Source organism: Myotis brandtii, unplaced genomic scaffold, assembly GCF_000412655.1.
Source record: "Myotis brandtii unplaced genomic scaffold, ASM41265v1 scaffold240, whole genome shotgun sequence".
Taxonomy (NCBI): Eukaryota; Metazoa; Chordata; class Mammalia; order Chiroptera; family Vespertilionidae; genus Myotis; species Myotis brandtii.
In genome coordinates this window covers 4,663,885-4,686,423 of record NW_005359064.1, presented here as the reverse complement: position 1 = coordinate 4,686,423, position 22,539 = coordinate 4,663,885, and the positions used below count along the sequence as shown (strand labels likewise).

At 42.0% G+C, this 22,539-nt stretch overlaps 1 protein-coding gene across 1 annotated transcript in view; it reads left to right on the top strand.

Annotated features, from left to right (window-relative positions):
* The first annotated feature begins 670 nt into the window (after positions 1-670).
* The window catches only part of ZXDC (ZXD family zinc finger C), a 24,791-nt gene continuing 2,922 nt past the window's right edge, over positions 671-22,539 (top strand). The window contains exons 1-8 of the mRNA XM_005866937.2: positions 671-757; positions 855-933; positions 1,884-2,014; positions 3,322-3,492; positions 6,793-7,376; positions 8,535-8,594; positions 9,250-9,334; positions 20,229-20,398. Of these exons, the coding sequence (XP_005866999.1) occupies positions 908-933; positions 1,884-2,014; positions 3,322-3,492; positions 6,793-7,376; positions 8,535-8,594; positions 9,250-9,334; positions 20,229-20,398 (1,227 nt within the window). The 5' untranslated portion in view covers positions 671-757; positions 855-907. The remainder of the gene's footprint in view (positions 758-854; positions 934-1,883; positions 2,015-3,321; positions 3,493-6,792; positions 7,377-8,534; positions 8,595-9,249; positions 9,335-20,228; positions 20,399-22,539) is intronic.

The following is a 22,539-nucleotide window of genomic DNA, read 5'->3' as shown; positions in this document are numbered from 1 at the left end:
TGACCCCAGTAACCTCCTTTGACAAAGTAGGGAGCCTTGAGGAAATGGGCAAAAGGAGAAAGAGAAGCCAGATGACAGGTGGGGGCTGCCTGTTGCAGAGGATATCAGGGATGACATTATATGTGTAGAGGATGCAGCATCACCCCAAGGGCTTGAAAGTCTCAGATATTACGATGGTTTGTGGCCCTTCCAAGCCCAACCCTAACAGACAAAATCTTGTTCCTTAGTATGTAATTTCTCCCATTGGATTTTCTTGGATCTCACACCGACAGCATTGACATTTGAGTTCTCAAAATGTATGCAAGACCTGTGCCACAGAATGGAGCAGATGGCTGCAATTGGAGGACTTTCCCTTGATCAGATCCTTCATCTCTAAGTCATTTTAAAACAGGTGGCTTTCGTGTGCTTGTTGGCTACCCTTAGCCAATCCTACTTTAGCTACTGCAAAGCCAGATGTCAATGGTAGTAACTTTACAGAGGTGCTTCTGAATCATTTTTTCCCTTGTCTGCTTCAGTGCCAGCAGTGTCCTGGATGGTGGCTAGTGTGGCTGTCTTCTGTGATTTTTGCCACACCAGTGAGCAGGTTTGTGTTTTCTTTGTTCAGGCTGTGAGAAGACCTTCATCACGGTGAGTGCTCTGTTTTCCCATAACCGAGCCCACTTCAGAGAACAGGAACTCTTTTCCTGCTCCTTTCCTGGTTGCAGCAAACAGTATGACAAAGCCTGTCGCCTGAAAATTCATCTGAGAAGTCATACAGGTAATGAGCTAGGGAATGCAATGTAATTTGGATCCAAGATCTGTCTTTGTAGAAGCTTGTATTTATAATTACTTGGTGTAACTTTTTCTTTTCTAAGGTGAAAGACCTTTTATTTGTGACTCTGACAGTTGTGGCTGGACCTTTACCAGCATGTCTAAACTCCTGAGGCACAAAAGGTAATTTATACATTTTGGTTGAATTACAAGTTTTGAAAATGAATGAATTATTTCTTAGTAGCAGAAGCCTATGGATAAACTATCTCAGATTTCTTTAAGTTATAAGGAAAGCCCAGTGTAGATAATTTGGAAGTTCAGAAAGCTTTAAGAAGGAAAACACTGAGAACCCTGATCACCCAAAGTCACCCAAAGTTTTTTTCTTTGTATACTTGTTTTTAAATTTAATTGGTACCTGTTGTGTACAATTCTATACTTTTAAGAAAATTATGGTGTGGAATAAGCTTTCCTCATGTCAATACAAACTTTCCATGGTGATAATGACGACCTTGGAGGGCTTAGCCTATAAGAAGGTGCTGTTCAGCACTTCTGTGTATTTCATGTAATCTTCCCAAGAACTCTGACTCTGATGTTCTTACTCTCTGTTTTGCAGTGGGACTCAAGAGGTTGGGCAGTTTGTCCATGCTTGCATAGCTGAAGTTTGAGTGTTTAATATACAAATGTTACTCAGAAAAAGACAGTGTTTATGCATGGGCTTGAGAAGGTTCTTTCGCCTTTTAGTGGATTTTCTGTGCACACTTCTTGTTGCCCTCTGTGGATTGGGAAGCTTGTTTATTATTGGGATTCTTAAACTGGAGGTAGCTTTATCAGTACATTGAGACTCAGCTCTTTCTAGATTGAAGCAGCACTGATTTTTCTGTGTCTGATTCTGGGGTTGGCTAGGTCATTAAAGTAGAATTTCTAATTACAGGGTGGCTAAATTGCAAATCTGCCCGTGTGGGCTAGAGACACAATTAAGGTTCTCTGAAATGTACTGATAAAAGTTTTTTTTTTAAATGCAAAGCATTTGTAGTTTGGTATATTTTGCAGAATTTTAAACAAAGAATCACCTTTGAGGCCTGGTGCCTCTGGGTTATGTGAGTAATCCGTGTCATGTTTTTCTGTCCTGGCAGGAAACACGATGATGATCGGAGGTTTATCTGCCCCGTGGAAGGCTGTGGGAAGTCATTCACGAGAGCAGAGCATCTGAAAGGCCACAGCATCACCCACCTGGGCACAAAGCCGTTCGAGTGTCCTGTGGAAGGTAGATTTTAATACGTTATTTTGAGCTGTAAACTAGCACCATATCCACATTGATGTTGTAATTTTTAGCTGTTTAAAGGTAAGTTTTAGTTGCCTAAGGGCAAGGTGAGTGTAAGTTGTAGCATTAGATTTACTTGGTTTTTAGTTAATTGCTGTATCTTGAGAGCATTGTATTGGAAAGAACAGACTTCAAAATCAGACCTGTTTTGACTGTTGGCCCTGCAGTGCACTTACTAGATCTGTGGCTCTAGTTAGTTACCTGTTTAATTTGGTGGCTGTGAGGACAGCTGGTTGTTTACATGTCCCTACCAGGTCATGAGCTGCCAAGAACCCCATCAGTGAGAAGGTTTGTGTTTTCTTTGTTCAGACTGTGAGAAAACCTTGGTGTAGAGCTCCAACAGTGGAAAATCAGGGCATGAAGGAAGGTGGCTGTATTTTTGAATCTGTCTTGTTTTCCCTCTGACCTGCATGTAGGTTTGTGGTCTTACTGACTGGTTAAGCAGTTGAGTAGTCAGCAAGGCAGTGCCAGCTCCAGGCTCGGCTTATGTCCCTGACTTAGGGCCATTTGCTTGGTCCCTCTGGGCATCAACTTCTCACTGGTAAAATGAGAGGAATAGGCCTTAGAGATCTGTTGAGATAGCTTCTAACCTTAAATGTCATAGAATTATGGCTGTTTTTTTAGTAGTAGCTTGATAGAGATGATTAGTATAAATTTTTTAGCACTTGAACATTAAAGGAGTTGTTAAACACTTAATTTAACTTAATATTTCCAGCAGCCCTGTGTAATGGGTAAAGAAACAGGATCAGAGTTAACTTGTTCAGGGTCACACATCTTGCACACAAATGATGTGGAACTTCAAATCTCCTTTTTAAAACAGAGTTTGCTTTCAAATTTAATTTCTTATGATGCTGCTCCAATAGGTATTCAGTGTATGTCCCTTGTTAGTGGCCAAAACATGGGCATGCATTGTCTTATTATTCTGATACCAGAGGCCCAGTGCACAAATTCATGTATGGGTGGGGTCCTTTGGCCTCAGGGCCCATAGGGGCTGTCTCGCCCAGTCCAGTCCTGATCAGGGCTGATGGGGGCCAGCTGGAGGGAGGAGGGGAGGGACCAGGGGAGGTTGGCTGTGGGAGCGCACTGACCACCAGGGGACAACCCCTGCATTGAGCAACTGCCCCCTGGTGGTCAGTGCGTGTCATAGCGACCAGTTGCTTAGGCTTTTATATATATAGATGATGAGGAAATGTCAGCATTGATTCCTTGATAATCTATAGGTTTAACACTTATCATTCGTTTTGTTCCAGGGTGCTGTGCCAGGTTCTCCGCTCGTAGCAGTCTCTACATTCACTCCAAGAAACACCTGCAAGACGTGGTTGCTCCAAAAAGCCGTTGCCCGGTGTCCAGCTGTAATAGACTCTTCACCTCCAAGCACAGTATGAAGGCACATGTGGTCAGGCAGCACAGCCGGCACTCAGGTCGGCTTGATTTATGACCTTCTTAGGGAGCTACAAAGATGTGTAAGCTTGACCTGTGTCAGAGAAGCAAAAGGGTGTCATTCCTTCCTTAGCTCCTTTCAGAAGTTGGCTGAGTCCTAGGTTAAGTTACTCTATAGTGCAGTGAGGTCTTACCAGCGCAGGGAGCATGGCTGCCAAGCCTAGTGGCCTCGTTGGATTCTGCTGCCACTTGCTTCTGCCTCACTAATCCTTGTCTGAAGTGCTTACCTTGAAGAGTGTTCAGTATTCCATGTTGTTGGCTTTTCCTGCACATGTCTCGTAAATCTGTATCCCCCTGTGATCTCTGTCCTAAGTTCTAAGCCTGCTTCTCCACCATTTCTGTCTTTGGATCTTTTTTCTAAGTCCTATCTTTCTGAGCACACTCTATGTTTCTTCTCCATCCTACTGCTGAGGAAAGTCCTTGAAAACAAGAACAGAATTGTGTTTCAGGATGTGGCTGGGGCAGGGGTGTGAGGGCTGAGAGGGAACCATGACAGTTCTCCAGAGGGGGAGTCTGGGCACACAAGGGCTTGTTCATCTGGCTACATGGTGGCATGGAACTTAGAATCCTGCCTCTTGAGGCCACATGCACAGTCCTACAGTTAGGATTTTGAGGGGTCTGGGTTGCTACATGGCTGCCTCCCCTGCTCACATCACCCTGCTCTCTGGGGCATGGAGGGGTTGCTGTGCCTGGCAGGTCCTGGCCAGTGAAATCCTGGCTAGCCATAGAGTTACCTGAGCATGTTGTTAACCAGGCCCTGCTCATTGTCACCTGTGTGACAGGTAGCACCAGCCTTGGGGTGCAGCCAACTTCCCAGCTGTGTGATCCTAAGCAGGGCACAGGTCTGTCAGCCCTGGTTTCCTCATCTTTTAAACACAGAATTTGAGTGGTTCTCAGAATGAAATGTCGAGTTAAAGTGCCTAGAGCAGAGCTTGATGAGTAGTTTAGTTCAGTGAATATTTGTGTCCTTTGGCTTCTTTTAATCCTATTTAGTGTGGTCATTTCTTCCCTTTTTTGGCTGTAACAGTGATTGCTATTCAGCTTTGTATTTAAAGAAGCTGCCCCTCTAGACACTAAGTGTCTTGAGGACTCATGGTAGAGATTGTCTCCTTGGCTCACAGAAGCTAGTCAAGTGCCTTATGCTGGTGTTCAGAGGCTCTCGGTGATAGAACAGGTTCCTGCCTCTGTCTCTACCTGCCCAGCTCCGAGCTGGTGTTCTGTGATACCATGCGCCCAGCCTCTTTGCTCCTTCCCCTTTCCTAGCCTGGCTCATTCAAAAGTCAGCAACAGCAGTTTCTTTCTTTGGGTGTGAGAACCTCTCAGGTGCTTCTGTGGTGCCTTTTTTCCACACCGCATTTATGATGTGACATTGACTTACTTGTGTGTCATTATTCCCTGTCACAAGTTAGGGGTAGATGACCAGGTGTTGGTTTAGTGCTCGCCTTGTGAGAAATAGATGCTTTGGAACGCCTATATACTAGGGACTGACTTTGCCAGGGGCTATGGCAGTCTCTGGATTAGCTGTTTGAGTTCCTCCTCACAGTGGTCCTGGGATTGGGGGTTCCGCATTACTCTGTCACTGACAAAAGAGGCTGAGGTGGAAATGAGAAGGATTTGCCTGGGTCACATAGGCAAAGAAGGACTGGAGCAAGGGCATGATTGTAACCTTAGGCTAGATGTTCTATTAATTAATGTTTATTTAGTGATTTTTTTAAATACCTGGCTCTTACACATAGCAGGTCTCCAGTAAATATATGTGGAATTACTAAAATGCTAAGTAGGAAATTTATGAACAAATTAGTATCTGTTTGCACTCAGATTATTATTAATTGTTTTATAGGGAGCTGAATCCTCAAGATTGTCAAGGGAGTTTTTGGAAAGTTTTGAGACAGACAAGTTTTTATTTTAATTTCTCCAAAGAATCACTATCATTTTCTTTCAAATGTTTCATTAGTACTAAGAGATAATTAATGAAGACGCAATAATATATTGATCCTATTTTTAAACTATGAAGTAATATGACAACTAAAGAAAGTATATTCTAAATTTGATTATTTTAAAATTTATTTTGGGGGCAGACGTCTAGAGTAGATTCTTTCATAGATTTGCATGAAAAATATAATAGGCACGCTGATGTGGTGTCCACAACCAGAAAGTATGAGTTTGGGATTGGCTTAATGGTTGGTGTGGAAGGAATAGAGCCAGGAACTGAGAGCCTTTTCCCTCTGGCTAAGCCCTGGCACATTCTAGAAGCTGCAGGTAGGAATTTCTTAAGAAAGGGTAACATCAGGTCCTTGCTTGTTTTCGGATTTGGGATGATTGGGTGCACTTGTGTATAAACCCCCAACTTGAATATTCATTGAAATTTTTTAAAACTATGGTAATGTTCATTATTCCCCCAAGGGTGTTCTGATCATTTAAGTTACTTAATTGGATAACAAATAAATAATTATAGTATTGTCCCAGTACATAAGACAAAATGAAGAGGGATCTACTGGAATTGTTTGTACTATAGTTATTAAATGCTGCTTAAGGGCTAGGCACTGTGCCTAGTGTTGAGGGACAAAGTTGGTCAGACAGACTCTGCACCCTCAAAATGATCATAGCAGGGGTGGGTGGAAGAGTATTAGAGGTTGGGAATACAATGGTGGAAGGGGAAGGGATTCACCTCCAGAGTGCCTGGGGGACCTAATCTCAGTTCTCTGCAGTTCCCTAGAGCTGGGTCCCACAGACCCAATTTTTCACCACTGATCACCCCCAGATGACTCAAATTTGTTTTGGATTGGCAGCTAGTTGATGAGTGAGGCATAGAGTTTGAAGAGGAATGAGCTGATACAAGCTGATTCCAAAAATATCCTCAGCACCAGAATTCACCTTGTATCTGACTTCTGAAGATTGGTGTGCCATGGAAAGTTTTAATCTTTTCAGGTGTAGTTATTGTGGTATAGCAGGAGGAGTACAGGATTTAAAGCCAGAATAACATGGTTCAAGTCCTGTTACCAATTAATGTGACTTCAGAAAATGTTATTTAGACTCGAGTCACTTCCTCTGTCTGGAGAAATCCCTGTCAGTTTGAGGATTTGAGACAACATATGTAAAATGCCTGACATGTCATCATGCTGCCTTCGTTCAGCATGTGGCCACTTTCGATGTGCCACGCAGTAGGGGCAGGAAGAAGGCAGTAGATGGTGCCTTTAATGGGTTGCTTAACATCTTGAGTACAAATAAAACTTCTTAATCTTTAAGGGCATGTAGTAACTAGTGCGTTCATTCCTTTTCAGATCTCTTCCCTCAGCTAGGAGCTCCAAGTTCTCTTACACCCAGCAGTGAACTAAGCAGCCCAGGCCAAAATGAGCTCAACAACATTGACCTGGCCGCGCTCTTCTCTGATGCACCTGCTGATGGGAGTAGTGCAGCAGGGGCCTCGGACGAGGCGCTGACCTCTGGAATCCTGACTATTGATGTGACTTCTGTGAGCTCCTCTCTCAGAGGGAACCTCCCTAATAATAGTTCCTTAGGGCCGATGGTCTTGGTGGCCCACAGTGACATTCCTCCCAGCCTGGACAGCCCTCTTGTTCTCGGGACAGCAGCCACAGTTCTTCAGCAAAGCAATTTCACTATGGATGATGTGCAGACTGTAAGTGCAGGATCATTAGGCTGTCTGGTAGCTCTGCCTGTGAAGAACTTGGGTCAGGACCCACAGGCTTTGACCTCCAGCAGTTTACCAGCGAACACCACCACACTGACCTCTTCAAGCACCCCACCAGGAGACACCAGTGTCCCAGAACTGCTGACTTCAATCAAAGTGGAACCAGACTCGCCTCCTGGCCCTGGTGCTGTCAGGCAGCAAGAACGAAACAGAGAGGTACCTTGGCCTGTGTTTTCCAGCCTTCCAGAAAGGCACAGTCCTCAGAAAGACACATGCCTCAGTGCAGGGACTGGCAACTTCTCTTTGATATGAAGTGCTATCTTCAGTCACTACCACCTAGCTTACTTCTCTTAAACACTCAATTTTGAGGATGTTCTGGATGAATTATTTATGTGTAGACATTTCTTACTCTTTGCGAAAGGATGGAGCCCTGGACTACAAGTTTGGAAATCTGAATTCTGATCCTGAGTCTGAACTGATTTCGTTTTTACGATCTTGAGCAAATCACTTGACCTGTCTGAGCCTTAAATTCTCAGTTCTAAAATGAGGGGGATTGGTTAGATGATTTCTAAGTCCTTTTGAGTTCGTTATGTGATAATGTGTTTCTTTTCTTGAAAAAATTGGGAGTGTTTCATAGTGTTGAAATATCCTGCCTTTGTGCTTTTCACATAAAACAAGTCCTTAGACTTACTCATAACTAGAGGAAGAGGAATCATGACATCAGCTGTCTTTAAAATTTTAATGAAAACTTAAAAATCACTCAAAACAATTAAAAAACAACAACACTAGAATTAAGGGGGGAAAAGGGAGTGGTTTGTGAACCTTTGTTTCTGGAAAGTTGGGAGTAGTCCTACAGTATTGAAGCTTGACAGTGAATATACTTTAATTATATTTGTCAGGTATACATTTAACAATTTAGTTTAAAAAATAATTTAAAGATTCTTTGAATCTGACTTTCCTCAGGCTCAGATGGGAATGATCAAATAGGTTTTTTCTCTGTGACACAGGTTAAATTTGACGGTGATATTGTTCAAAATGTTAAATCTTATTTTACCACATTTAAAAAAAATGTTTAATCCTTTGAATTAGGATCAATTTTGAGGGACGTGATTAACTTATATACCATAGAGCCAGCTTTTTTATGTCTGAGTCTGAGAGCAGCTCTGTCTCAAGCCTCTTCTGGTGTCTCACTTGTTGTGGGAGCATAGCCACATGTGCTAACCTCTGCTTTGGTGGCTGCAGCAGTTGCCAGGTGTGCAGGTGCCTGGGCCAGAAAGGGAGATGGCGTGGGGAGTCACTACCTGAGTAACTGTGGGTGGAGGTAGGAGGAGCCACCATGACCATGATCCTGACCCTTGTTCATTTTCTTGCTAGCTGAGTGACGGGCTGCCTCGATTCTCTGAGCACAGATGGTGTGTGGTGAATGGGTTACAGGTATGCCATGAGCTGTTTAGGGGTGTTCTTTTTCTTTTTGTAGTGATAAGTACAAACTTTTTCTTATAAAAACATTCACAAATTTACAACAGTTGAAGTCCCATTTAAATACTATTTGGCTCCCTCAGTAATCTTCCTGAATTCAGTAACTAATTATTATTTTGGTATGTAAGGTTTTGAGTTAAGCACCTGCCGCCAGAGCGGCCTCTGCAGTGGGTATATGAGATAGGACCTCCCCAGGTCTGCCATACAAGTATTGTGTGGCAGGCTCTGAACAATGTTGGAGTGAATTAATGCTGCAGTAAATTATCACCGAAGGAAGGGTGGTTATTTGTTTCAGACAGCAGAGAAGTATGTAATTCATTTTTTTAAAAGAGTTTCTGTGTAAAATATTTTAGTATTTTAGACTTTGGAGGAATAAATGTGGCTTCTCTGGATAATAAAATTATGTATATTGTTCCAACTCTGATTTTGTGTAGCTGTCATTACAATTGGATGTAGCATTTGATTCTTGGTGAGCCTTTGCTGGAGATTCTCAAAGAGTATTGGACTCCACTCTGTTCAGGAAGCAGACTTATTACATCTCACTAGTTCCTTTGCTACCCTCCCTTTGCTGTTTGGGTCAAGTGACTGACACACATTTCTTTGATCTCAGGAAAGTGGGGGCTCAGCAAGAACTGATTCCCGAGCCATTCAACTAGCCAAGAAAAAAAAGCAGAAAGGAACTGGGAGCAATGCAGGTGAGGCTGTGTGTGCTGCAGTGCTGGGGGAGTGAGGGTTCTGAGTGTTACCTTGGGACTGAATTAGGGACAGAAGAAACACATAGAATGGGTGTTTCTATGTTCTTTGTGTTCCTTTTATGCTCAAAATGCCCTTTCATCAACTCCTTAGTTTTTATGTGAATTTAAGGAAAAAAAAGTTCCTAGCAAAATTCTCAGCATCAGTGTGGACATATTTTATTTACCTAAAAAAACGGAGTGAATATTAGTGGTTGTTACCAGGTAGGCTGCAAAGTAAAGAGCAAAGCAGACCAGGTGTCAGAAAAATATAGGTAGAAATCTGATGCTAAATGGCTGCTGGCCTTTGAGCTTAGCGTTAAGAAAATGCTGAGGACCGGCTGCTGCTGTCCACAGAGACAGTCCCTGGGTGGCATGAGGCATTAAGGGCACCCAGTTCAAAGTTATGTTGAAATTTAATTTTAAAATGTCAGCAACTTTTTGAATTTTTAAATAACACTAAGTGGATCCAACAAGACCTGCTTGCTAGTTTGTGGCCTCATGTGCCTATTTGTCCATCTATCCTGAAAGTGGAATAGTGGGATGTAGTGCTTAAAGGAAACTGTGGTAAATTCTTTTGTAAAGGTAACAGTGAATTCTTCTTAATATTATTATTTTATATATTTAATTTGTCTTTTATATTTATCTAAAATGTATTTATAAAATGTCAGGAGGTATGTAGGATTAGCAATATAATTTTATGTCTTTCTGTACTTATTAACATAGGGCTTTTTCTTTAAAATAATAACAACTCCCTGTTTTCTTTTGATCAGTTCTCTTAAAGCAAATATTGTCCTATAAGGAATGTTGTATATATCAGTGTTTATTGTGACTGAGGAAGGTTACCATATAGTTCACAAAGTACCCAAATAGGACTTTTTAGAGATAATAATAAAAGAAAGTGTGGTGGTGGTGATCTATAGAATGAAAGAGTTCAGCACATAATTAGGCAAAGTTGATGAAGAAAACCAAATACTAATTTATTTAACCTGATAGGTAATCTCAGCTTGAAGGGAAAAAAAAATACTATGAACATTTAGGAATATAATACATGTTATATCCATTGCATTGTTTTGAAGCAGCATTATACATGTGGTTTTATATTTTTAAAAAAATATTTCAGCATTATCTTTTATATTTTTTCAGGGACACTGAATAAAAATAGCTACATATTAATCATACTATCATCGCTTCATTAAAAATTAACACTATTTCCTTAACATCAATATCTAGCAAGTATTCAACTTTTGTCTCAAATCCCATAAATGTTTTTATAACTGTTTGAATCAGAATCTAAATAAGGCTCATATGTTATTGTGGATTGACATGTCTTAAGTTTCTTTTATAGGTTTCTTCTTTTATCTCTCTCCTGTGTATTTGTTGAAGAATTTGGCCAGTGTGGAGTTTGCTGATTGTATTCAGTATAGTATAGTTTAACAGGTTCCTGTCTTCTATGTTTCCTATAAATTAGTAATTACACCAGTAGGCTTGATCTGGTTGAAGTTTGATTCTTGGGGTAAGCTGGGGGTTAGCGAAACTCTCTTGCAGTTGGGGGCTCTTCCAGGGGGTCTTGATGTCAGGTGGTCTGTCCTGTGGTGTTAGTAGTCGTTGATGATCAGTGACTGGATCTATTAGAGGTTGCAGAAAGATGATATTCTGTCTTTCCTTTCTCATTACTAGCTAGAATACTTCTGTAAAGAGCAACTTCTCATCAGTTTTTTGTTTTGTTTTTTACCCTGATACAGTTCATACAGGAAAGTCAGGATAAATGTCTAAATATTTCTGTTTATCAGTTTTCAAAATAATGAGCTGGTTTCTTAGCATCTTATAATAGTGGTCAAAGTGCTTTAAACATTCTATAGACTTTTATGGGACCTGTCAAGTATTCAGCCTTCATATGTGAAGATAGTAGAAGAATTTTCTTTAAGTTCAAAAGCTCACATTTTGCCACCTACATACCGTCATTGCAAAGCACTCTTGTGATGGAGGAATGTAAATATGGGCCCACATTCCCTTTTCCAAAACCCTTGGGACTGTGTTTATTTCTTCTGACATTTTATTTTGTTTTTTTAAAAAAAATATATTTTATTGATTTTTTTACAGAGAGGAAGGGAGAGGGATAGAGAGTTAGAAACATTGATGAGAGAGAAACATTGATCAGCTACCTCCTGCACACTCCCCACTGGGTATGTGCCCGCAACCCAGGTACATGCCCTTGACCGGAATCGAACCTGGGACCCTTCAGTCCGCAGGCCGACGCTCTATCCATTGAGCCAAATTGGTTAGGGCATGACATTTTATTTTGATAGAATTTTAGTTTGTAGAAAAATGCTTCCCTTGTTGGCAATATTATGTATTGTCACCTATTTGTGTCCTCCATTTGTGGCACTCTTTACCCAGCCTCCCTTGTATTAGCTTCTCCCACAGTGACAGCACATTTACTAACTCATGATCATAGAATGCAGGCTTTATTTGGATTTGACCAGTTTCCCACCAGTGTCTTTTCTGTTTCAGGATCCCGTTCGGGATCCCACGTTGCATTTGGTTGTCACAGTGCCTTAGCTTCCTGTCTGTGTCTGTTCCTCAACCCTTCTTTGACTTTCATGGTGCCTGTGAAGAGTGTTGGTCCCTTAGTCTGAAATGTCCCACCATTGGGTCTGTCTAATGCTTTTTTTTTGATTTGACTGAAATTATGGAACCTTTGGAACCAAAATGAGATGTTCTTCTCATTGCATCGTATCAAGGTACATGTAATTACATATTGTTACAGGTTATGATAACCTTGGTCACTGGATTAAGGTATTGTCTGCCAGATTTTCCCATTATGAAATTATTATTTTCCCTTTTTAATTAATAAATATTTGAGGTAGATATTTTGAGATGGTGTGCAAATCTCAAGGGTCTGTAAGATCACCCTCACTTCTGATACCCAACTGCAAGTTTGATGGTCTCCAAGACCACTCTTAGGTTCAGTTATTTTCTATAAGTACTCAGAACTCACAGTTATGGTTTATTGCAGTGAAAGGATACAGAATAAAGTCAGCCAAGGGAATAGGGCAGGATGCAGGGGATTTCCTACAGTGAAGCTTCCAGTTAGCCTTTCCCTGGAGTCGTGGACAGGGCTACTTCACCCACTGTGTGACAACACACAGGGTATTGCCAACCAGGGCAGTTCACCTGAGTCATATTCTCCAGCCATTCATCAGGGCCCCAAGGCCTCCACTATAAGTCATATTGTTAGACTCTATGGAGGGACCCAGGGCCCCCAGGTAAACATACTTTCCAGGCAGGACATTCAAGGACCTTGAGATTCATTCTAGGAATCTGGAGTAAAGACCAATCTCACTTTGGGCAAGGTTAATCTATTCCCCCACACTGTGCAGATACCTTTTTTCTCCTTCAACCTCTTACTAATTCAACACTCAAGGGTGGATTTGCCTGTGGTATTATTACTGTGGTGTTCTTAAGGTGATTTTCTGTTTCCTTCATTTCTTGTACATTTATTAATTAGAATTCTTCTATAAGGAAGAACTGTCCCTTCTCTCCCATTTATCTACTTAGTTATATCATTTATCTAGTTAGTTATAGATGCAAAGGTATTTATCCTTTAGGTTATTATCAATATAATAATAAAAGCATAATATGCTAATTAGACCAGAGAGCTGACGTCCTTCTGGACGACCTTCTGGACGAGGCTGGGGCTGTGAGGGCGAGTTTCGTGCATCGGGCCTCTAGTTGTATTATAACCATTTCAATATTGTAATAATCGATATTGTATTATAATCTTTACAATATTACAATATTATCCATATTTATTTTGCTGCTCAAATTGTTCCAGCTTTGGCTACTAGGAGTTATTTTGGTTGGATTCTTGTGCCTTTTCGACATGTCTTCATCCTGGTGTTTTGGGGGAGACATCTTACTTTTTGGTCCTACCAGGCTCATCTTGTATTAGCCTTAGCTCAGTCCTGAAGTCTGCCACTTCTCCAAGGAGCCTTGATCCTTTTATTGGAGAGTGATATCAGAAACTGAGGTCTGGGCTCTGGTTGTGCTCGTTGATCTTTGCTACTAGAGGGCAAAATAGACATTTTGTGATTGTGATTAAGGGATTATGGTATAATAAGTCCAAGAACAGTGAAGTTGCAGGGAAACAGGACTGTTAGTGGAATTAAGTAATTTAAACACAGTCAGGACTTCATTTGTCTGTGTACTAAAGTGCATATGCCAGTTCTTAGGAAATGTGCAATCTGAAATGTTTTGAAAAATAAGATACAGGGTCTAAAATCTAAGATACTTCCCATGGGTTTGCTATTGAGTGTGGAAAATAAAATTGTGCCTTTTTTTTTAATCTTCAATATTTAATCCTCAAAATAAACCAAGAATAAAAAGTAGAGAGAAACTTTATTCTTGAAGCCAATAGTTAGCAAAATAAGCTGTAGTTTCAGAACTATAAATTATATCTCTCTGCTCTCTAAGGGCAGGGGAAAGGAAAGAAAATACAGTACTTACGGGAAGAGACAGTAAACAGCAGTGTTGGGAGTCACACTCATTTACAGTAAAAGTGTGATTCCCCTGACTTTATTATTTTTTTTTAAATATATTTTATTGATTTTTTTACAGAGAGGAAGGGAGAGGGATAGAGAGTTAGAAACATCGATGAGAGAGAAACATCGACCAGCTGCCTCCTGCACACCTCCTACTGGGGATGTGCCCGCAACATGATTCCCCTGACTTTAAAAAAATATATTTTTTTATTGATTTGAGAGAGAGGAAGAGAGAGAAAGAAACATCTTTGTGAGAGAGAAACATTGATTGGTTGCCTCCGAACACACACTGACCGGGGACGGAACCTACAACCTGGGCATGTGCCCTGACTGGGAATCGAACTGGTGACCTTTCTGTGCATGGGATGATTCTCAACCAACTGAACCACACTGGCCAGAGCTCCTCTAACTTTTTTTTACTGAGTCAAAGAGCAAAATCCCAACTATGTCTTGTCTAGAGGAGGCACATGCTGGGTGGAAATATCTAGGAAGGTTAAAATTAAGATAAGAAAATAAAAGAAAAGCAAGCAAAAATCACAAAGCAGGGTTAATACTACTAGCATTGGAAGCACACAATTTAAAGACGAGCACGTGAGGCAGAGAAGGTTGTCTCTGTTTTTGGTTGCTGTTCACATATAATACTAGGAGACTTGTGACCATCTATGTGAATATTTATATGAAGGCTTACAATATCAAACAATACAAAGTAAAAACTGATGGAAATCTAGAGTTGGATGAATAAAAACCTAGCAACATCCGAAGTGGTTAATTTAACTCATTATTTGCAGATCAAACGGCAAAAGATCTGAAAGATATTTACAATGGGAGTAGTAAAGTTGATTCAATAGATCTTACTCTATGACTATGGAATATTTATAGAAATTAAACTGAACAAATTAGGCCATCAGGAAAAGCATTACAAAGTCTTCAGGCACAAACCCCCAGCCTGACTATACGTTTTTGACCATACTATGGTAAAATAGGAAGTAAAAATTACTTGGAAAACAAAAGAAAACTTACCAAACTCTTGGGTTAATGAAGACGTAAAAGCTAATTACAAATACTTATAGAAAAGATAGATAGGCATGTGGTTAAAAGTTTGAATTCTGAGCAAGCAGCTTTTCTGTGCTTCAATTTTTTTCCTTGTAAAATGGTAATAAAAGCAGCTATATTGGATTCTTGTGGGGGTTAAGTGAGATAATACAGGTAAAATGCTTAAAGCACTTTGAATCTTAGCCACTTGTTAAGGCTGAAAAGTAGGGGATGTGGCTGAAGCCAGTTGCAAGTTTAAGCCTGTGGGTGCCTTCCTATTAAATAAGAGAAAGGAAGCTAAGTGGAATAAGCTGTTATTTCAGGATGGAGGGAAAAAGAACAAATCTAAGAAGAATCAGAAATCTGGATTTTGATGCTAAAATATGATAACCTATTCATACTTTAAAAAATCATTCTGTGTGGGTCAAACAAAAAATCGTATGTGGATACAGCTTCTAACTTGTCAGTTTCTACTTTGAGCAGTTTTACCAAGAAAAAAAGGCATAATTAAATTTCACAGATTCAATGGAAAATAACTGAATATCATGTAAACTCTATGATAATAAATTGGAGAGCTTGCAACAAAATGCATATTTTTCAGGAAAACATCATCATCATTCAAAAATGACCAATAACTGTGGATGAAGTTAGTATTTCAGAATCTCATGCTTGCCATTGGTTATACAGCTTCTACTTGTCCATGGAACATGTATAGTAGTCACTGTTCTAGGACTTTTGTGGAAAATAGGGAACGCCCATGATCTGGATACCAAAGCCTGACAAAGATACTCCCCAAAATGGGAGCTGTAGATTGATGATGGAAATGATGGAAATGTTCTCAAAACACAGGATCTGGCAATATATTTAACCTCATATTCTGAACAGTGAGGTTTAGTCCATAGCTTAAGGATGATTTAATGTTGCTACTGGGTTTGTTATCATAGGTTGGTCAAGAACTTTATTATTTTTCTCAACAGATTCTGTATTTATTTTAAAAAATTGATATCCATTACTGATGGAAATAGAATATAATAAAGATTCTGTAGCCCAACCAAGAGTCAAAATTATACTTAATGGCGAGCTAACAGGCATTTTAGATGCACGTAAGAATTACTTTTGTTACCATTATTACCTTTGGTATTTAATTTTGTTCTGGAGATTCTTGTATTGAAATAAAGCAAGAAAGAATAAGAACCATAGGAAGGAGACATATAGTAACTTAAATATGATTTGATTGTTTATTGGAAAACCCCCCAAAATCAACTGAAAAAATGATTAGAAATTATAAGATATTTAAGTGGCCAGTTATAAAACAAATGTATAACCACCTGGAGTGTCCTGTATGGCAGCAGTAGCTAATTAGGAAATGCAATGGAGAAAATACCTCACAATAGCAACAAAAAGTACAAAATATCCAGGAGGAAATTTCACAACTGTGTAGAACCTGAATGGAGGAGACATAAAACTTGACTGAGAAAATGAGATGGGGACGCCTTCCTTCTGATAAATATTCCTGCTGCGTGTCTGAAACAACACAGATACCACTGCTTGCATTCTGATTGGAGGTGGCGTGGGGGTGGAGCATTTGATAAAACAGTAAATCATGTGATAAATGTGAACAAAACAAGGAAAGGGGTCTGTAATGGTTTCCAGTTTTAAAAAGGTAGACAGAGGCCTCACAGGGAAGGTGACACATGCAGGAGGTGAGGAAGGGAACACATGGACAGATCTGGGCGAAGGACTCCTGATGAGCACCTGAGAGGGTCGGTGGAAAGGGGGTTGTTGGCAGAGCCAGTTAGGGGAAAGTTTTGGGAAGTAGAAAGCCAGTAGGAGGCCAGGCTGTTTAGGGCCTCGAGGTCATTGTCATTTGGCTTTCACTCAGAGTCAGATGGGAAAACAGAGGCATAATTAAAAGGTGATGTGATATTTTTTAAGGGATGGTTCCAGCTGTTTTTCTGGCGGGGGGAGTTAGGGGCAAAAAGAGCAGGTAGAGGTTTCTTCATTTTCCTCCAGCAGGGAAATGAGAGTAGCTGAGATCAGAGTGGTGACTGAGCCAGTGGGTAGAGATGGATAAAATAGATCTCATAATGATAACAAAAGTAATAAAGTATCTTGGGATCACCAGCGATGAATATACAGTATACTGGGCCTGAATGAGGTCCTGCTTAAGGCCTACCATGTACTTTGGATAGAAACACTCAGTTCTTACTAATTTACATCTTTGTTCAGTTCCTTTAAATCCCAAAGGAACCTAAAAAAACCCAAACTTGTCAGTTTTAAATTCATCTGGAGGAATAATTTAGTGAGAATCTCCATGCAGGCTTCGAAAAGGAGAAACAGTGAGGTGGGGAGACAGTGAGCTGTGCTGTGACCTAGGCATGCTGAGGAATATGGGTGATGAAAGCCTGGCCCGTGCCCTGGAGGAGGGCTGGTCAGCAGGACAAATGGGGACAGCTGGAGTGTGGCACAGAAGTCATTAAGCAAAGGACTAGTGTTCAGTAAATGGTTTACTCTTTGGAAAAAATAAAGATGCATTTTTTATGCACTTTCCCCTGCAGCTCCACCACCCAGAGAAAATTACTTCTAATGTTTTGATGTTAAACATTTTCCTATGTGTATAAACAGCCTAATTTTGAAGAAATGGCACTTGCATGTTTTTATCTGCTTTTTACTATTAATATGAAAATTTTTCATTGTGAATAAATATATTTTTATAGTATATCTTCCACCCCCCTTTTTATTAAATTTATTGGGTGACAGTGGTTAACAAAATATTCAGGTTTCAGGTGCACAATTCTACAACACATAATCTGTACACTGTATTGTGTGTTCACCACCCCAAGTCGTCTCTGTCCATCACCATTTACCCCTCCTATACCCTCCTCCACGTCTTTCTACTCCCAATTCCCACCCCTCACCCCCATCCACATTCACCACACTATTGTCCATGTGCCATGGATTCTTTTTTTCCTCTCAATCCCTCCACCTTCCCCCCCAACCCCTGATAGCTGTCAGTTTGCTCTCTATGAGTCTGTCTCTGTTTTGCTTCATTTTGTTAATTAGATTCCACGTATGAGTGAAATCATACGGAATTTATCTTTGACTGGCTTATTTCACTTTGCATAGTGTTTTTTCCGGGTCCATCCATGTTGTCGCAAAGGATAAGATTTCCTTCTTTTTTTGTGTGTATATTTTTATTGATTTCAGAGAGGATGGGAAAGGGAGAGAGAGACAGAATCATCAATGATGAGAAAGAATCATTGATCAGCTGCCTCTTGCACACCCCCCACTGGGGATCGAGCCTGCAACCCGGGCATGTGCCCTTGACCAGAATTAAACTAGGACTCTTTAGTCCGCAGGCTGATGCTCTTATCTACTGAGCCAAACGGGCTAGGGCAAGATTTCCTTATGTATGTATGTATGTATGTATGTATGTATGTATGTATTATCTACCTACCTACCTACCTACCATTTCCTTCTTTTTGATGGCCCAGTAGTATTCCATTGTGTAAAGTGTATCACAACTGTTTTATTCACTCATCTCCTGATGGACACTTGGGCTGTTTCCAGATATTGGCTTTTGTAAATAATCCTGCAATGAACATAGGGGTGCATATATCCTTTCGAATTAGTGTTTCTGGTTTCTTCAGATAATTCTCAGCTGTGGAATTGCTGGGTGAAGTGGCAGTTTCATTTTTAATTTTTTTAGGTAACCCAATATTGCTTTCCACAGTGGCTGCACCAGTCTATTGCATTCCCACCAACAGTGCACAAGGGTTCCCTTTTCTCCACACATTCTTGCCAACTGTGGATTTATTGATGATAGCCCTCCCAACAAGTGTGAGGTGATATCTCATTGTGATTTTAATTTCAATTTCTCTAATGATTGTGATGTTGAGCATCTTTTCATGTCTATTGGCCATCTGTATGTCCTTTTAGGAGAAGTGTCTATTCAGGTTCTTTGCCCTAGAACAGTGGTTGGCAAACTCATTAGTCAACAGAGCCAAATATCAACAGTACAACGATTGAAATTTCTTTTGAGAGCCAAATTTTTTAAACTTAAACTATATAGGTAGGTACATTCAAGTTTAAATTCAACTTTAATTTCACGGTTTTTGTCTTCCGTTTTTCATTGCTGCTTCTTTGTAGCCATCTCAAACAGGGCACCTAAAAAATGTTTCATTTTATAATAATAAAGCCACCAACACAAAAGAATTACAATTCTTAAATTGATGACAAAAATACCTGTAGGATTTGCAGCTGGTTGGAAAAATACAGGTAACTTTAAGCTCCGAGTAGGTACTTTTATCACCCGCGCACGATTTGCGGACGCGACTAGCACTAACCACTGCACAATGAGACTGCTGACTGACAGGCTCACTCAACTCGTACATGAATCACGCGTGCCTCCCCCGCGCTGTGTATCCCGCGGCCCGCCGCGCGTCTCCCGTTGCCCGACTGACCGACACCCCCCACTTCTTCTAACGCCACTTCTTCAAAATAGACTCGCCCAGGCCGAAAACCGACTTCTGCGCATGGGCCACGAAGTTTCAGTCGCACTATACGTGCGTGCCCACACGTGGCACTCAAGGGGCCAAAGAGCCGCATGTGGCTCAAGAGCCGCGGTTTGCCGACCACTGCCCTAGAAGAAAACATAGGTAGCAGAGTCAGTTGTGGAGCCAGGCTTTGAATCTAGGCCATTGGTTTCTGCCTCGGATTTCCTGCTGCTCACACACCTTGCGAGTGTCAGAAAAACCCTTCCAGAGTGTCAGGATTTTTCTTTCTTCTTTGTACTTAATTTTTTAAAAACCGTATTTTTATGAAGTGATGATTTTTGTAAAGGAAGCTGGACAAAAATAGCCTGAAGGATATGGCAGCCATTTAGCATGTGCCGAAGTGTCCAAGGGGTGGGTGCGATTACCTGTTTTCTTTCCTCTTCTTTGTCCGTGATTCTGCTGCGCCAATGGTTGGTTTGCTCAGTGGTCTCAGATCTCCTGCATGCCTGGAGCTGTTGGAGTCGGAGGGTAAGGAAGAGTCTCCACCTTCAAGAAACAGGCAGCTGGAGTCTGATATCTGTCCAAGCGACACATATGAGTTTGTTAATCTTTCTCCTGTTTTCTTCACCTCTTACCTCATGACCATCCCTGTTCAGTAATTTTAATTCTGTAAGGCTGTGCAGTGACAGGTCATGGGAAGGCTGACTCCCCCAGAGTGTGGCCTCTGTGAAGGCAAGGGCCTGAACAGCACAATGTACAGTGCATTGTTGGTTTGTTTCATTTTAGGAGCCTCAGGGTCTACTCAGAGAAAAATGAAAGGTGGCAAAGTCACTCCTACTCACTTGTATGCAAACCAGAGTGGTTGGTTGTGTGGGAACCTTGTGGTGCCCGGCGGAGGTCTGCCAGGACCAGCTCCAGCAGCTGGGGTGCAGTGTGTTCAGGTCCAGTTACTGCAGGTAAGAGCCATCGAGCTGGGAGGAGGCAGGCTCAGAGGTGTGGGCAAGGCCTCAGGGCTCTGTCTCTGGGTGCTCCTTTCTCTCAGTGAACAGCCATTCTACCACCGTTCCAAGTCCTGTTTGATATCCTAAATCATCTGTCCATAACCCCAACTTCTCCCTTCATCCCACCCACTGAGCTACATTTGTTCAAGCTTTTATCTTCATTAAGATAGACACATCTGTGTCAGAACTCTCTGTATGTGTCTGGTCCCCCCTTCCCATGTGCTCTGTCTTCTGTAACGTACTGGGAGTCCTGTGAGGTGTAGACACATGCCTGCTTCATTCCAAGGCCCCCTGTAGCTGTCTTGAGCTGCTTGGACTGCCTGAGGGTGGCCACAGACAGGCACTGCAGCCTGTGGCTGCTGTGGCACCTGGCTCACGCTGCCTGCCCCTCCCCAGACCCTACTTCTCTTTTCAGGGCTGGGGTGCAGGGGCTTCCTCAGGCTGCATTGGTCATCCTCATCTCTGGAGACTGCTGGTAGCACACCAGAGGATGTAGCCTTTATATATTAAAGGTGCTAGCTTTTAATTTTTGTTCTTTTCCCATTTTCATTCTTTACCAAACTGAGCCCCTGAAGGGCAGGGCCAGCCACCTCTTAGACTATGCCCCGGGCCCAGCAGACTCTGTAGCTGGCAGCCACTCCACGAACGCTCACTAGACACATTCACCTCCACACCTCTGTGTACAACTTTATTTCCAGTCTCATTTTTGAAGGGGCAGAATAGAGACGTAAGGTAATTTGGGTTTTAGGACAGAAAAGATTTAAAAGCTGAGGATATACCCCTCTGACCTGACCCGATCACATCCTGCCTCTTCACTGAGCAGTCTTCTGTGTCCTGGGTACTCTGGGGCCAAAGAGCACTGTGTGGCCGGGGAGTCCCAGTTAGAGATGTCATAGAACATCTGAGTCCTGAGCTGATCTGGAAGGGGGAGCAGGGAGTCCTGTCTGTGGAGTCTAGTCCTGGGAGAGGCTCATGAAGGAGGTAGGACCGTGCTGGCTATGGAGCGTCTGTAGGGTTCAGATAAGTGAAAGAGAGGTAGCAATGGGTTGGGCAGAGCCTGAGGGCGCCTGGAAGATGGGCCCAGTGGATGGCCATGCGGTTGTAGCAAACCAGAAGCAGATGTGAGCGTTTTGTGGGGACGGGATTTGCCTGCAGAGAAATGAAAGATTTTTCCAAGATAAAGGTAGTGGAGGGGGCCCAGTCTGAGCCTTCTGAACATGGTCAAAGCCAGCAAGCAGGTCCCAAGTGAAGATTGCAGGACTCGAGGTTTTGACATGGCGACTGTAAGGAAGCTGGTTCCACTGGAGCTAGTTGGAAAAGGAGTTGTGGTTATTTTTCTAAGGAACACCAATTAAAGATGTCAGTTTTGAGGTAGAGAAACCTGGGTTTTAATCTTTTATCTTTCCCTTACCAGCTAGGGTAGTCTTGGGTAAGTTACTTAAGCACTTGGGGCTTCCGTCTTATCACATAATAAGATGGGAATGATAGTGAGTGCTCAGTGCTTGATACAGAAGGTTCTTGAGACTGGAAGGAGTGAGAGATACTGATGGGAGTGGTGGTGGCACCAGGATTGAGTGATGGGAGCTGTGGATGGGCACAGGCTGACGTGCAGATGAAAGGTGAAATGTTAAACAGTTCCCTTTTCTGAATTGGACAGTTAGGGGCCAGATAGCCCCTCTTGGGAAGACCTTTCATCTATAGTCCCAGCTTGACTGAGGGCTGGATTCAAGGCAGAGATGAGCCTACCTGTGTGGTCTGAGAAGGCTGCTGGAGAGCAGTGAGACACTGAGGGAGGGGTGCCCGGAGCCTCCGTCAGAGTTCAAGAACAACCCACAGGAGAGAAATTGGCACTTGGACTGCGGGGAGGTAATTGAGTGTGGGCGAGTACAGGAAAGTTCCAGAAGAAGGGCTTGGGAGGGAGGAGCAGCCAGACGGCAGGTGGTTCAGCCCCAGCTTAGCTCCCTGGGCCTTAGGCTGGGATCAGGGTGAGATGAGGCTCAGAAGGAGGGGCAGCAGCTCTCAGCCCCTGATGCCAATTGCTGCTGGGTTCTCGGGCCTCACCTGGGTCAAGGGGGTGCCTTGCCTGATACACGGGG